Source organism: Microtus pennsylvanicus, chromosome 1, assembly GCF_037038515.1.
Source record: "Microtus pennsylvanicus isolate mMicPen1 chromosome 1, mMicPen1.hap1, whole genome shotgun sequence".
Lineage (NCBI taxonomy): Eukaryota > Metazoa > Chordata > Mammalia > Rodentia > Cricetidae > Microtus > Microtus pennsylvanicus.
This window is the reverse complement of record NC_134579.1, coordinates 60,895,819-60,911,153: the sequence shown is the minus strand read 5'-3', so window position 1 is coordinate 60,911,153 and position 15,335 is coordinate 60,895,819. Positions and strand designations below refer to the sequence as shown.

Genomic DNA, 15,335 nt, shown 5'->3' with positions numbered 1-15,335 from the left:
AATTAAATCCATGTTCTCTAGAAGAGCAGCCAGTGCTCTTAGCCACTAAGCCTGAATACATAAAACTTTTCACAAAATTTTGTTATATTTTACCTACAGAGCAAGGCTGAGCAACTCCTTTGACCATAGGGCAATGAAATTAGAAGTGAATAACAAAATATAATTTAAAATCTCATACATATTAGAGCATTTTATGTAATTTCTACTGTATTGTAACTGGTTCAAAAATTAACCATAGTTGAAAAAATACCTAGAAATAACAATGATAATAGAAATATCATATATCAAAACTTGGTACATACAGCTAAAATTACACTTTTTAGGAATATTTTGTGGCTTAAAAATCTCCAGACTTTCTTAGAAAATGTTGATGAGACCAGCTTCCAACTCAAGCAAAGAAAAAGAAAAGTAGAAAATTTTCAGGAATGCACTAGCTGTTTTCCAACCACAGAGAATTCTTCTACACAAGATAGAAAGAAACCCCAGCTGAGGCAACGTGACACACACCTTTAATCACAGCACTCAGGGGGTAGAGGCAGGCAGATCTCTGTGTGTTCAAGGTCAGCCTGGCTTATAGAGCTAATTCCAGGACAGTAAAGCCACACAAAGAAACCTTGTCTCAAAATTGAAAAAAATAACACACAGAAAGAAAGACCAACAAAACCAAGTTGATCGTTTTCCTGTTGTGAGGTAGCTGGTCTCCTTACCTGCCAATCTCGTTCAGTTCGGTGTAAGCAGAATCAAAATTTTCCTTCCAAGAAATGGTGGCACCATCAGCGGCTGCATCTTTGGGAGAGGGAGAATCAACAAGTGACATTATGAATGTCATATGAAAAGAAAGAAAAGCTTCATAAAGAAAATCCAGCATAATAACCTAAGGAAAATAGCCCATTCTTATGACTAAACTTGGGGGCCTCCCAGTGGGAAAAGGCCGTGACTCTCTGGAAAGTTCTTTTTAAATGTCTGAGGAGAATTGACATGGCAGAGGCAGACAGGCACTCTCTGTCATCTCCTCGAGCAAAGGGAGAACATGGGACACGATCAGAAACGTAGTTGCCTGGAAAGTTAGAGAAAACATAGGAACGGGGAAGAACACTTTGAAGGAGAAGTCAGTGACGGTGAGGACCAGGGGAGGGTGCAGAGAGATTGAAAAAGCTGAGGGTCACGGAAGGAAAAAGGAAACGCCATGAGCAGAGCATGCCAGAGAGTTCTCTGCCTAGCACCAAAGTCCTCAGCCTTGGGCGAGTTCACCCTGGATACGGGATGACTGAACTTCAGCCATAATTGGTTCTTGTGTGAGATTTGGTAGTTCGGCTTGACCTTGTACGATGTGTTAATTGTCTTACACAGACACACACACACAAGCATGCACACTCCTTGGGATTTGTATTGTCTGCTGGGAATCGGGTCTTAGAAGTAACCAAACAAAAATGGTGGCCATCCCGAGCCACATTGAGCTGGTGGCTTGGAAAGAAGGGACCCATATTAGTAACTCAGTTCATAAGACTCCATACTGGTCCGTCACCTCAGCTCTCCCGAAACACGAGCTGGTGACACGCCCACAATGAATTCTGAGGACGTGTGGATCCAGGGTCAAGGTTTTCCAGAAAGTCACATGCCTGTCCATTGGCAGGCACCTGGCTGGGCTGACCATGACCTGCATGGTCATTTTTGGCCAAGGCCCTGTGGGGACTCCAAACTTCCTTTAACCACAGAGACACAGGTCTGCTGCATTTTAGGTATGACGACACTCCCACCCTTTCCTGTCTTGTCCTCAGCACACACACACCACATCTGTGTACTGCCTAAAGTGTCACCAATGGGATGTTTCTTCAGACCAGCAAGCTTCCTCCTTTAAAATGTCCATGGGACCAAGATGGGCAGAGAGCAAGGTGGGCAGAAGAAGAATCACACCGGTAATATCCATTTCTAGCTAGTTACATGTATATCTTACTTTCAATTTTATGTAGATAAAATAGATCTGTGTGGGAAACGAAATTCTGGAAAGGTGGGGCAAATAACATTTTATCTGATAGCAAAGTCCTTCGTCCAGGTTACTTTGCTCCCTCTTTTAAGCTGTTTAGCACTATAGTCCTGTGTTCAACACATGCTGGCCAGAGGCACCCAGGGGAAAACAAACTTAGAAGTCCCAAGAGGTCTCAGAGGAGGGCCAGAGCCAGAGAGCAGACTGGGACACAGGTCTCCTGCCTGTCCATCGAGGTTCCCCTGGGAAACCCCAGAAAGCCCAGGGTCAGCAATGGTGGTAGACCTCATGTTGGCTCCCATATATCTCCTGGAGACACTCCATCTGGTCTTTCAAAGGTGGCCGGATGGAAGCTGCCATGCAGCCCCAAGACCCGTCCCCATGGGATCAGAGATGCCAATGATTTTGCAACAGTGGTCCACTGCTTAGCTTCTGCTGGCTAGCTGCCCTAGGCTTGCTGGGACTCACCGTACTCTGGAAGGCGCACAAACTCCGAGGCTTCACTGGGGAGGCTGATTCCCCAAGGGTTGCTGGCACTGACCCGGAACTGATAAGGGCATCCGGGACTAAGGTCTTCAATGACGAGGTAAGTGTCCAAGGTTGAAGCTACGGACTGCTGCCAGACCTGGGAACCTAGTAGGCAGTTCCAAGGAGAGGGAGGGGGAGTCAAAGAGACGTTATTTCAAAGACCTTCAGCAGCCAAAGATAGGAAAATGGACAGAACCAGTTCAAAGGACAGGATGGCCACTGTCGGGCTCTGAAAGTTTGCAGTCCAATGTGGGGGATTTTGGCCCCGTTTCCTAAATAACATCAAATAAAGGCTGTGCAAGAAGTTGGCCTGTGGACTCTATCCCTTCTCAAATGTGCAAGCTGAGGAGCTAGCACTGACTTTACGTGGGGATATGTGGCAGCGTGATTGGGCTGTAAGAAGATACAGCAAAGTGAGAGAAAACATGCCTCTGGAAATTGAAAGCAAAATGAACACATACAGGAGCATGTAAGAATGTAAAAATACTCCACGCATGGCATAATTCTCCCCTTTTACTCCAGCTAAAGTTCACAAAAACCGGGTTGAGAAGGGAGCACTAGTCTTACTCGACAGAGGAAGAGATAGAGTCTCAGAAGTACTAAGCAGTTTGTCTACGAGAGCTTAGCTTCTGAGCGAGCTATGAGCTGAACTTGGAAACACTGAAGTAGGTTCTCTGGCTCAGCAGTCACACCTGGGCTGGCCTCCACAGCCTGCGGCAGACAGCTCAAGGAAAGGTGGAACTGAAGAGTCTTATAATCGCACAGCTCCCGCTTAACAAGGAAAAGAGGAAGGAAGAGCGAAGGTAACAATGGTGATGGAAAGCAAAGTAAAAAAATGATCTTGGGCAGGCAAGCCGGGCTTTCAGTCCAATTGGGTAATTTGTGATGTGGTTCGGAGCTGCGGTTGCGACAATCACAACTTCCTGGAAGTGCCTTTCTAAATGTATTATTATTTATTGTAATTTTACTATTATTGGGACAGGGTCTTACTATGTAGCTCTAGGTGACCTGGCTTGGCTTCGAACTCATGGAGAACCTGCCAGTACCTTCCAAGTGCTCAAAGGTGTGAGCCACCACATTTGGCTTAAACTAACTTCCTTCCTTCCTTCCTTCCTTCCTTCCTTCCTTCCTTCCTTCCTTCCTTCCTTCCTTCCTTCCTTCCTTCTTTCCTTCTTCCCTCTCTCTCTCCTTTCTTTCCTCACAGTTAAAGATACATATGTATATACATGCTATAGATTCTATCTGGTGGTGGACAGATAGATGTCTGACCATCCTACCATGGTTTCTGTTCTAGGAGAAAAACCACAGACTCGTCAACTACAGAGGAGGGTCTAGTGGGAGCTTGCCCCTTACTAACTACAGTGTTGTGTTTCTTTACTCCTTGGCCTCTGTTAAATAGGCTCCATTGCGCCCATCTATGTGATTGAGCAGGGTGAGTAGGACAATGCAATGGAGACACATTGCCACCTAGTGGCTGGGTCAGGAAGGCCCCAGGGAGTTTCCATTTGGAACCGCTGGCTGCCGTAGCCTGGCCCCGGGGTGCGCGAGCCAGGCCAAGTCCGGCGAATAGGAAGCTATATGAAGTCTCAGGTTCACGACCCTGAAGCCCTCCTGAGAGGAAGCAAATACAGAGAAAGAGCAACACACCTTCCTCGCGGTACTCCACAGTGTACCCCGAAATAGTGCAGTTCCCAGTGCTGGCCGGGGGCAGCCAGCGGAGGATGACGGAGGTGCAGCTCCTCTCCTGCGCGATGGGGCGGTTGGGGGCTGCGGGAACACCTGTGGAGACAGACAGCAGGGCGGGGCTGCTCCTCAGAACTCGAGTAGCTCCATAGTCTTATGAAGCCCTGGAAACATGCCAAACCCGCCTCAAATCTGGCGCATAACCTTGCCCAAGTAGCGCTCCTGACTCCAGGCCCAAGGGAGGCCTAGGAGATGGGCCCTGCTGCCTGGCAACCTCCTTCAATTAAACAGGAACCACGCTGAGGACTGGGGAAGGGCTCTTAGCAGGCATGCTTCTCTTCCCATTGGCCTGGGTTCTGCTTTAGAATTTGATGAGGGATCCTTTCTTCCCGAGTCTCAGGGTGCCCTGGCCATGTCCACTTAAAACGACCAATGTAAATTATCCGAGGCAGGAATAGGGAAGGCAAAATGTGGGCAGCCAAGGCAGTGGGGAGAGAAGAGGTTGGAATCATTGCTTAATAGGAACAGATGATAAAAGAGGCATATGGAAGGGTGGTGGTGGTGGTGGCCACAAACCAATGGGCATGTCCACAATGCCACCGAACTCTCCACTTTAAAGTGGTTAAGATGCTAAGTTTTGTTATGTTTTACTACAGTCAAGAATGCTTTAAAACAGATATAGATAGATAGATGGAGGGAGGGAGGGAGGGAGGAAGGAAGGGAGGGAGGAAGGAAGGGAGGGAGAGACGGAGGGGGGAGGCAGAGAGAGAGAGAGAGAGAGAGAGAGAGAGAGCACAGCATACCTTGCACCTTAACTGTAGCCGACGTGGACGCAGTTCCGTGGTCATTTGTTGCTATGCAGGTATAAATCCCGCTGTCTTGGGGCATCAGGTTGCAGATCTTGAGGGTGATTTCCCCAGAATCACTAGGACATTAAGTGCATCTCCTTCAGACAGTGAGGGGACAGTTGAGGGGCAGGTAAAATGCTGCCTGCTTGGTTCAGGGTGTGCACATGCCTCCAGCTTACCTACCACTACATTGTGTTACGTGGGGAAATATTTTTCTGGCTATTTTCACTGCCCAAATTTGTGTAAATAAGGAATAGAATAGGGATGGCATGATATATGAATTAGAAATAAATAAAATCCTGTAACCTACTGGTTTGCAACGCAATTATGAGTACTTTACACAAGTATCCTTGGGCTGAAATAGCTTCAATCTCATAAGTCAATAACAAATGATAAAACAGATTCAATAATGAAAATGTGTGTGTATTTCAAATCTTACACATGGGATCCTTGAAAGCATTAAGTGGGTGTTGGGGACATGGCTCAGTGGGTATAGAGCGCTTGGTGAACAGCATGAGAAGAGGAGTTAGTAACAAGCTGGGTGCAGCACGTGCCCGTGACCCCAGAACTGGGTGCTGGGTGGGTTGGGGAGCAGGCTGATCCAGAGGCTGCTGGCCAGCCAGTCCAACCAAAAGAGTAAGTGCCAGGTGAAGAGCAAGAGGTAAAGACACTTGAGGTGGACCTCTGTCCCCACGGGTACATGTCTAAGGGAGCGCGCACACACACACAGAACCTAAGTGGTAACTTTCTCACTTGCCCCAGAATGGCATTCAGAAACACCTCACAGAAGGAACTTCTCCGAAAGGGTTAATTCACAGGGAAGCCAGTCCACCCACTCTGTCGTGGATGGCTCCAGGAGGCTCACATGTTTAAATACTTGGTCCCTAGTTGGTGGAACTGCTAGGAAAGGATTAGGAGGCGGGGCCTTGTTGGAGGGGGTGTGTCACTGGGGGGGGATGTGGAGATTTCAAAAGCTCACACCAGGCCCCATCTCTCTGCTTGCTACTTGTGGATCAGATGTGAACTTTTAGCGACTGCTCCAGCCATGCCTGCCTGCCTGCTGCTATGCTCCCTGCCACCATGGTCATGGATTCTAGTACCCTCTGGAAGGAAGTAGAGTTTCCAAATTGAGTTTTCATGAGCTTCAAATTGAATGCTTTCTTCTGTAAGTCTCATTGGTCATGGTGTCTCTTCACAGCAATAGCAAAGTAACTAAGACAATATCCCTCAGGGTGGGACAGTGTTCTGAGATCTTCACGCTCTCTGCCAAACAACGACTCTCACACAGAACTGCTCAGGCCTATGATGTTTTATGGCCTGATCAGGCATCTCTTCTGGAAATACCAAGGAAGGCACCCTCACCTTTAACACACACACACACACACACACACACACACACACACACACACACTCACAAACACGTTAAGCCAATCAATGAAATGTGCTTGATTCTAGGTATTTCTCTAAGCGGCAGGTGAGCCATTAGAGCTTGTTATTGCTTGTCTGCTGCACGCAGCAATGCAGGGATGCTCAGAATTCCTGTGGGGGTGGGGACAAGCCAGCAGAATGGCTGGAGGCAATCACCCAAACAGAATTTTAGTGGAGAAGAGCCTTACATTTTGGAATGTACCTTCCCCCCTTCTCATAAAGTAGTTCTTAGGTAAGGACCAAATCACATCCCTATCTCTACGCATCCTGGCGGGCATGAAGCATTCCAGGGTGTTCGTTAGCTTTCAGTACTTGTGACAGATCTCCCGGGGGCCCTTGGATAGACTGATCATCTAATAGGGTAACTATAAGGCAGGGGCCACAGAAGCATTTTATATCCATGGTTAAGGCTTGGCCTGTGATTTCAAGGACAATGCTTTATTTGTTTATTGTAGGTCCAGCACAGGAACAAATGGTTCCTGTTAGCCTCCAGGATGCCCACCTGGTACTGGGCAGCACACACAATGCATGCTGGCACCCACTAGAAGTTCGGGCTAAGGGGCCAGCTTCAGAGTGAACAGTCGACGTCGTGCCTAAGACTTGAACACAGGGTGCTCCGGTGTGGGAGGCTGAGCCACCTGTGCCTTTAACTCAGTCTCTCTCCTAATCAAGGCCAAGTGTGGGACCCGGAATAAACTTGAGGGCAGCGCCTTGGGGGTGACTAGTAACCCAGAGGGACTTTTACCCAGAAGCCAGCCTCCACTGGGTGATCCACTTACCAGGAGGAGATGGTGGACGTGGCTGAACTGTTGTCAGTGTCTAGGATGTTCTGGTCTGGACCCTTCCAGGTGATGGTGGGCTTTGGCCGCCCACAGACTCTGCACTGCAGTATCACCGTGTCTCCAAGCAAGCAGGTCACATCTACTAAGGGCACGAGGAATTCTGGAGCCACTGCAATTGAATAGATGAACATCACTGTTACCACAACACGCTTACAATAGTCATTTGAGACTGTGTTCTCACCCCTAGAGATGGGCATCATGGTTCAAAGTGACCCTCAGCCTACCACTGTCTGATCAGAGCGCATTTCTCTGTATGAGAAACTCACTACGTAGACCAGGCTGGTCGCAAACTCACTGCGATCCCCCTGCCTCTGCCTCTGAGTGCTGGGATTAAAGGTGTGTGCTGACACCACACCCACCTTTGTGCCCCTCTATTTTACAGCAAACTTAGAAACAAGAGTCCAGCAGTGGTGGCGCATGCCTTTAATCCCAGCACTCGGGAGGCAGAGGCAGGCGGATCTCTGTGAGTTTGAGTCCAGCCTGGTCTACAGAGCTAGTTCCAGGACAGCTAGGGCAGAGAAACCCTGTCTTCAAAAACCAAATAAAAAAAAATTAGAAACAAAACAAAAGAGGGAAAAGCTCCGTGATGGCATAGTGTAGAAGTGGCATTTAGGAACATTTCACTGTACAATCTTTGGGCTTTATACAAACACATTTTTATTTATTTAGTCAAATATATTACATGCTGCCCACTTTCATTTAATAGTTTGTCTTAATTCCCTCTCCTTATCTACAATACAGAAAAATACAGAGGCATATCGCCATTGCTTAAGCTCCCAACCTTAAAGCTAAGTAGAATTTATGTAGCCAGCCCCTACATTCTCAACTCTATCCCCTTTAAAAACTCACCTTCTTGGATGAAATTTGGATTTAAGATCTGAAAAACACACGAAAGAAGAGAAAATTACTTGAATCTTTACGACTAAGAGAAAAATCATAGGCTTTACTGAGTCATTGCAAGTACCGATTGTGGCAATGACATCAGGACCCCACCCTGTCCCTGTGGTGTTATGGATGACCACCATCACAGACACCCTCTTCAACACCAAAGAGTTACTTCCTGTCTAAGATGGCCACTGGGCAGGCTGTGACCACCTTTCTTCCCTTCCTGTTGCGCTTTTTCAATATACAGCCCCACACCCCTCCCATTCAGGCAATCCACAGCGACGGTTTCCCCCACAAATCTCTGGCAGAAACAAAAGACCCAAGAGCGATTGGGCTGGGGCACTGCGGCGAACCTACCCAGTGGTTTCCTTCCAAAGGTTCCCTTCCGTATCTAGCCCTATGCAGAGCTTCCCTGGTTGAAGAGAAAGAGCAGTAGAGCCAGACTATCTATCTGGTCCCAGTCCACCTCTATGGTCCTGGCCTCCACAGGGGATGGGCAAACACCTGATCTTTGTGCTACTCAAGAGAGCAGAGGAAGAGTCAAGCCTAGAACATGTGATGTGCCCTGCCCAGAACACCTGGCTCGTCTAAAGGAGGCCACTCTAGGCTGCCTGGAAAGCTCTCCGTTCTCAAGAGGCCACTCACTGTGCTGTGTCCCCCCCCTCCCCCCCACGCAGTATCACCTCTCCCCAAAGGCAAATCCAGTTCTTAAACATCTGGCTTGTGGAAAGGCTCGAGCTTTTGTGAAGCCTGGGTCAGATGTCACCTGTTTTGTTCGCTGTGGTTGCATGCTCATTACTTAGGACCAATTAGAGATCATTATATCCTTCACTATAAAACGGAAGAAAAAACAACGCCCTATGACGTGCTATCACAGATACAGCTACAGTTGTATATGCCAAGTGCTAGCACGGTGCTTCTAGAATGAGGCCTGCTTAATCCCTGTTCAGACAAAGATGTGAGGCTCTAAGTGCCTCCCTCGTGCTGATCAGTCTGTGGGTAAGGCTCCCGACCTCCGCTGCCTCGTCAGGCAAAAGCTCTTTCCTTCCAGCTGGGGTGGAAGACACACTTGCCTTCCGGGAAGGAAAGCTCGGGTGCGGCTTTCACACGGGCCCCCAGTATCTGTCCCTGCATTCTACGAACGCGCACAGCTTCTGTGTGTTCCCATATAGAGCGATGTGCAGGAGCCCCCTGGAAAGATGCTGTTTCCTTCCTGGGGTTCCCCTTTGCACACTAACTGCCCATTTACACACAGGTTTTTCATGACCTGGGCTGTAGGCCCCCTTGCGATGCCAATTCTGGAACCCCGTGGGGACTCCAGCTTATTCAGTCCTCTCTATTAGTCTGAAAATGCCACTTAGAGCAGCTCGCTGAGCTCCTTTAAATTCAGGGGTACCCGTTCCTTTAAAACAGACAGTTCAGTCAGTGCCAGGACCGTATGAAGACTGCTCCTTTCTGAATCGGTGTGTAGTACGCAGCAGCACAGGGAAGAGTGTACTGGGGGTTGTACCCACGGCTTTGCTCGTGTTAGGCAAGTGCTTTGTAAATTGATTTATTTATTTAAAATGTTGATATAAGGCCTTAAAGCCAAAATGTTCAGGGCAGGCTTTAAACTAGGGTTTCTTCTGCCTCAGTCTTCTGAATGGCTGGGGTTACAGGCATGTGCTATTATGTTTGGCTGGCATTTAAAACAGAGAGAGAGAGAGACAGAGACAGAGACAGAGACAGAGACACAGAGAGAGACAGAGAGGAGAGGAGCGGAGGGGAGGAGAGAGAAGAGAGAGAGAGAGACAGAGACAGAGAGAGAGAGAGAATTCGTCCTTTGAGAACTGTATACATATATACAATGTATTTTGATTATATCAGCCCATTCCCTCTTCCAGCTCCTTCTGGAACTTCCTGCCACACCCCACTCCCAACTTCAAGTCCTCTTTTCATAGCCCACCGAGTCCACCCAGGGTTGTCCGTGTGCACGGGTCTAGGTGGTGCGCAGATAGCCCACCAGGGGCCGTTTACCCGAGGAACACCGACTCTCCCTCCTTCAGCAGCCTTCAATTGCCAAAGCTCCTTAGCTAGAGTTGGGGTTCGAATCCCTCTCCTATCTGTTGACTCTCTGACTGGCTCTGTCTCGTGCAGGCAGCCACTGCTGCTGTGAAGTCATGAGTGGCTCCGTGTGCCCAGAAGACACTTTTTGACAGCCATCTCCCTCCGTGGCTCTGATCATCTTTTCTGTCCCTCTTCTGCCACATTCTCTCCTGGCGGGGGGGGGGGGGGGGAGCTGTGATACAGCCTTCTCATTTAGGATTGAGCACTCCACAGCTATTGATGATAACTCTTACCAGCTGTGGGTCTCTGTATTAGCTGTTCACGGCAGAGAAAAGCTACACCAGTCTGTTGGTCCTGGGAGTTAGGAGGGATACGGTTTTTTTTAGGCCTCCTTCAGGCAAATTACCAGGCAGCCTTGTTGAAGGACCCCTGGAGGATGATCCGGTCTGTGCAAAGTAACTGATCTTCCACCCGCCAGCTTCCAGCCCTTGAGGCTTTTGTGGATGGGTGAAACAAGGAAGGATGTTACAAATAAAAGCTATTGAGTCTCACACCTAAGAGACTCTGTGTGAGAAGGGAGCAGAGCTTTACTTGGGGTAATCAATTAATTACGACAGCAGCACCACGGCACCAGCAGGGGGCGCAAAAGAGGTCGTTCACCAAGCAGTCTGGCTTAGGTGAGGTACACCAACCCTTTCTGTCAGTTATTTGGCAGAAAGAGAAGAGGCTAAGAATATTTCCACATGTTGATGGTGATTATTCAGTGCTGGGATTATAGGAGGCTTTCCTTCCCATTTAAGAAATACTATCTGATCTGTGTGTGGTCTTGTGGACACAGAAATACAAAGATATAGGCCCTACTTTCCATATTTATAAAACAGCATATAGTGTTTAGGTAACTCCCTCTCCTTTCCCCCCTCCCTTCTTCCCTCCCTTCCTCTCTCTCCTCCTCCTCCTCTTCGTCCTCCTCCTCCTTCCTCTCTCCTCTTTTCCTCTCCTCTCCTCTCCTCTCCTCTCCTCTCCTCTCCTCTCCTCTCCTCTCCTCTCCCCCCCCCCCTCTGAGATAGGCTATCTCTATGTAGCCCTGGCTGTCCTGGAACTCACTACACAGACCAGGCTGGCCTTGAACTCACAGAGATCTGCTTGTCTCTGACTCCCAAGATGGAATGCTATGACATTTGCATTCTAAGTTTGATGGATGGTAAGGACCAGCCCTCAACAGACCACAGAGCTCAAAACTTTGCTCCCTCCCATTTCCCGACTCAATCAGGACCCTGGGGACAAAGAACCTGAGTCTGAACAGACTGTCTGCAGGTGTGTACTTCCACCATGAGGGCAATTCCCCAGAGAGGAGGCGATGACGTCCCTGCCAGCAGGCTCACAGAGGAGACAATCGAACAAGTGGCAGGCTATCATATTTCATATATACTTGAGGCAGGAGGCATGGAACCCAGGACTTTTGTGCGCTAGGCAAGCACCCCACCGTGGAGCTACCTTCTCAGGTCCTAGTAGGAAAAGTTGAAGGTAGTGCTTCAATGAGAACACATCCCAGTTGGCTGCAGAGTGTGTTTGGCTCCTCTTTCTCATCATGGAATCCTGTGTCATGGATGCTACTGAATACACATTCTGTTTAAGGAATGCATACTCCTAGTTAGGATGTAGATTTAGTGGGAATGCTGGGGAGAAGCTTGACTGTAGGGTCTTATCTGGAAAGACCAGGGAAGCCACCCACCTTTGTTTTGGCCCTTTGGGTGGTCCATGGGCAGTTGTTGTCACCATGGTAATATTAGCACTGATCTAGGCAGCTTTATCTAATTGGCTTGAACTGCTCACAGCCACCTCCCTCGGGAAGCCATGGAGAAACACAGGCAGTGTGACTGATCCCTATCTCCTAAATGAGACAGGGAAACAAAAGTGTAAAATCCTACAATGACAGAGGGCTGGCTATGGGAGGCTTTGATTAGCTCAGTATGCTGTCCATCACAGTGTGGGGTGCAGTGGGCGGTGCTTGGGGAAAGCACTGGACTTTGTCATTGATGTCAGAGGCCCAAATGCTCAGCTTGGCTGCCTCTGTCCCACCTCTTTCCAGTCCGCTATAACTTTCCAGCAGGGACTAAGAACCTGGGCAAGGTCCATGCCAATGCTTTTGCTAGCTGGGACTGTGGATCACAGCCCCAGATAATTCTTTCCTTGTTCCACCCGAAGCAAATCCAAGTACGGACGCGAGATGCCCATGTTCTCCCACAGTGGTCTTCTTAGGAATGGATTTGTCTATGGCTCTCTATGGCTCCCAGGCCCATGAGGACAAGGACCACATTGTCTTCTTCATTGTTATTGCCTCCAAATTTAGCAAAAACTTGGCATGCAGTGGTCTGTATTTGTCAAACCATTGACATTTTTTAGGGGTTGGGATTCTAGTTCAGGGAGGTAAGATAAGAACACATCTTCTCCAGAAACTGGAATGCCTTTTGTTTTCTATAAATTGGCCATGTGACTTTCTCGGGAATCCCATTGGTCGGCCCAAGCCTGTGATTCAGCCAATGGTGATGGTGATCTTCCTTCCTCTGTGCTCTTCCAGTTGGCACCTTGGGGCCTCTGGTCACAAGCTGCCATGCATCCCAGCATCCCCTCTGTATTGCATATGTCACCAGTCACAGGTTGCAGATGGCAACCCTTCTGTGCTTTGTGTACCTTCAGTGTCATCAATCACGGTGTTAAACGCAGCAACTTCTGTAGTATGGGTCAAAGTTTCTTGAATCAGATTAACCGAGGTCACTCAATTCCTGGACTCGGATTTGGGTCTCCTGGCTGTCTTGTCTAGTGACTGATATTGATGTGTGCATGGACCTGAAGTTCTAATCATGTCTCAGATGTTTCTTGAAATTGAATGTTCCCTTCCCTTACAAACGTGGGCAGTCATCATGAAGGGACGGATGGGGAAGCCACGGAGAATTGGAATGTGAATAAAAATGGTTGTGGAGGAAACAGATGCTGTTCATACGTAATGTACATGGTCTCGCTCTGAGAGATGCAGGAGAGAGGGAATGCTGGGTAAAGTGTGTGGGGGGCGGTCGGGTAGAGGAAGAGGTGGACCGCTGGGGAATCTCGTTTTATTTGACCAGCAGAGGGCAGCAGGGAGCAAGGTTTCCCTGAGGCCGTAAGAACGAATTGCCAAGCAGCTTAGTTCCTTCTGTTTTTTTTTTTTTTCTTCAAAAAGCAGCGAAGCCAGGGGGAATGTTACAGGTCAAACCCACCAAGCCGAGTTTGAAGAGAGCTGGAGCCTTGTTTTTCTTGCCAGTTAGGGCCGAAGAGTCTGACTCCAAGAGGTGAGATTCTGTCTGGAAAACCAATTTTTCTAAATCCCCCATCACCCAATCACAAAGCACATGTAAGCTCCATATGGTACCGGATAAAGATGACTGAAGGAGACCCACACTGGATGCCCCCGACCATCTAGAGCTACCCGGGTGAAACAAAATCCTACACTGCATATCTCCAGCCCTAACTGCTCTATGTTTGCTTCAAGCTAATCTGAGCGCAGGGAAGGAAAGGGATTTAGGTAATATTTAGTTAGAAAGTAAACAGATATTAAAAAGATAATACTTCCTGGACTGAGGCTATAGCAGAGTCTTAGAACACTTGCCTCGTATGTGTGAGGTCCTGGATTCTACCCTCAGTGCAAAACAAAACTTCCTGAACTTTTTCTTGTGCATGTGGTCCTGGAGTTGGGTATGGTTTCTGATTTAAAGGTTTAACTATTCATAATTTCAACCTGACTGCAGCAAACAGTTTTCCATTTTCCTTTCCTTTCTCTCTCTCCTTTTTTTTTTTTTTTTTACAGGGTTTCTCTGTGTAGTCCTGGCTGTCCTGGAACTTGCTCTATAGGATAGGCTGGCCTCGAATTCACAGAAATCCCTCTGTCTCTGCCTCCTGAGTGCTGGAATTAAATGTGTGTGCCACCACTGCCTGACTACCGTTTTCCAATTTCTAAATGGTATTCCTGTTTCTCGGTGAACATTAAAGAAGCTGCAATTTAAAAATGCAGATACAGCACTGGAAAGCTAGCTAAGCGGTTAAGAGCACTGACTGCTCTTCCAGAGGACCTGGGTTCAATTCCCAGCACCTCCTGCTTACAAACGTCTGTTACTTCAGTTCCAGGGGATCTGATGTCCTCTTCTGGCCTCCTTGGGTACCAGACATACATATGAGCAAAACACCCATACACATAAAGTAAAAATACATTTAAATAAATTTTTTAAAAGTACAAATGCAACATAATCCCAAGAAGCAACAACTTGGGTTTTCCCAAGGATTTTATTGGCATTCAAGTCTAGGTATTTTTAAAAAAATCTTTCTCTTTCTCTCTGTGTGCGTGTGTATGTGTATGTGTGTGTGTGTATGTGTGTGTGTGTGTGGTATCTGTATAGGCCAGGAGAGGGTACTGGCTCCCCTGGAACTGGAGTGACAGGCAGTTGTGAGCTGCCCAGTGTGAGTGCTGAGAACTCAGATCCTCTGCAGGAGCAAGACTTGCTCTGAACTGCTAAGCCATTTCTCCAGCCCCAGACCCAGACAGCTTTTCCTGGGACTATGATTTCTCTCTGGCCCAACCGCAATGGAAATGTTTTCACTTATGCCGGTGTCGCAGCCTGTGAACTCTAGAAGAGGGTGCTGGAGCCGGAGTTAGAGTAGGTTGTGAACGGCCTGACTTTAAACCATTTATTGTTGTTGTTTTTATTTACTTATTTATTAGACAGGTTGTCCTGGAACTCGTTCTGTAGATCAGGCTGGTCTTGAATCAGAGATCTTCCTGTCTCTGCCTCCTGAGTGCTGGGATTAAAGGCGTGCACCACCACTCGGCTCAAATCATTATTTTAAAAGATTTGTTCATTTTATGTATATTGATGTTTTGTTTGCATGTACATCTGCAGACCAGAAGAGGGCATCAGATCACACAGAAGTCTGTGAGCTGCCAAGTGGGTTCTGGGAATTGAACTCAAGACCTCTAGAAGAGCAGCCAGTGTTCTTAAACACCAAGCCTTCTCTCTAGCACCCCAAATCATTTTTTAAAACGATTTATTTTTTATTATTTTA

At 47.8% G+C, this 15,335-nt stretch overlaps 1 protein-coding gene across 13 annotated transcripts in view; it reads right to left on the bottom strand.

Annotated features, from left to right (window-relative positions):
• Kalrn (kalirin RhoGEF kinase) overlaps window positions 1-15,335 on the bottom strand; it is a 605,871-nt gene that overhangs the window by 13,485 nt on the left and 577,051 nt on the right. For all 13 annotated transcript variants that reach the window (XM_075965457.1, XM_075965466.1, XM_075965494.1 and 10 more), the window contains 6 exons: window positions 8,163-8,190; window positions 7,251-7,422; window positions 4,999-5,120; window positions 4,160-4,291; window positions 2,453-2,617; window positions 708-786 (listed from right to left, as the gene is read on the bottom strand). In XM_075965457.1, the coding sequence (XP_075821572.1) occupies window positions 708-786; window positions 2,453-2,617; window positions 4,160-4,291; window positions 4,999-5,120; window positions 7,251-7,422; window positions 8,163-8,190 (698 nt within the window). The remainder of the gene's footprint in view (window positions 1-707; window positions 787-2,452; window positions 2,618-4,159; window positions 4,292-4,998; window positions 5,121-7,250; window positions 7,423-8,162; window positions 8,191-15,335) is intronic.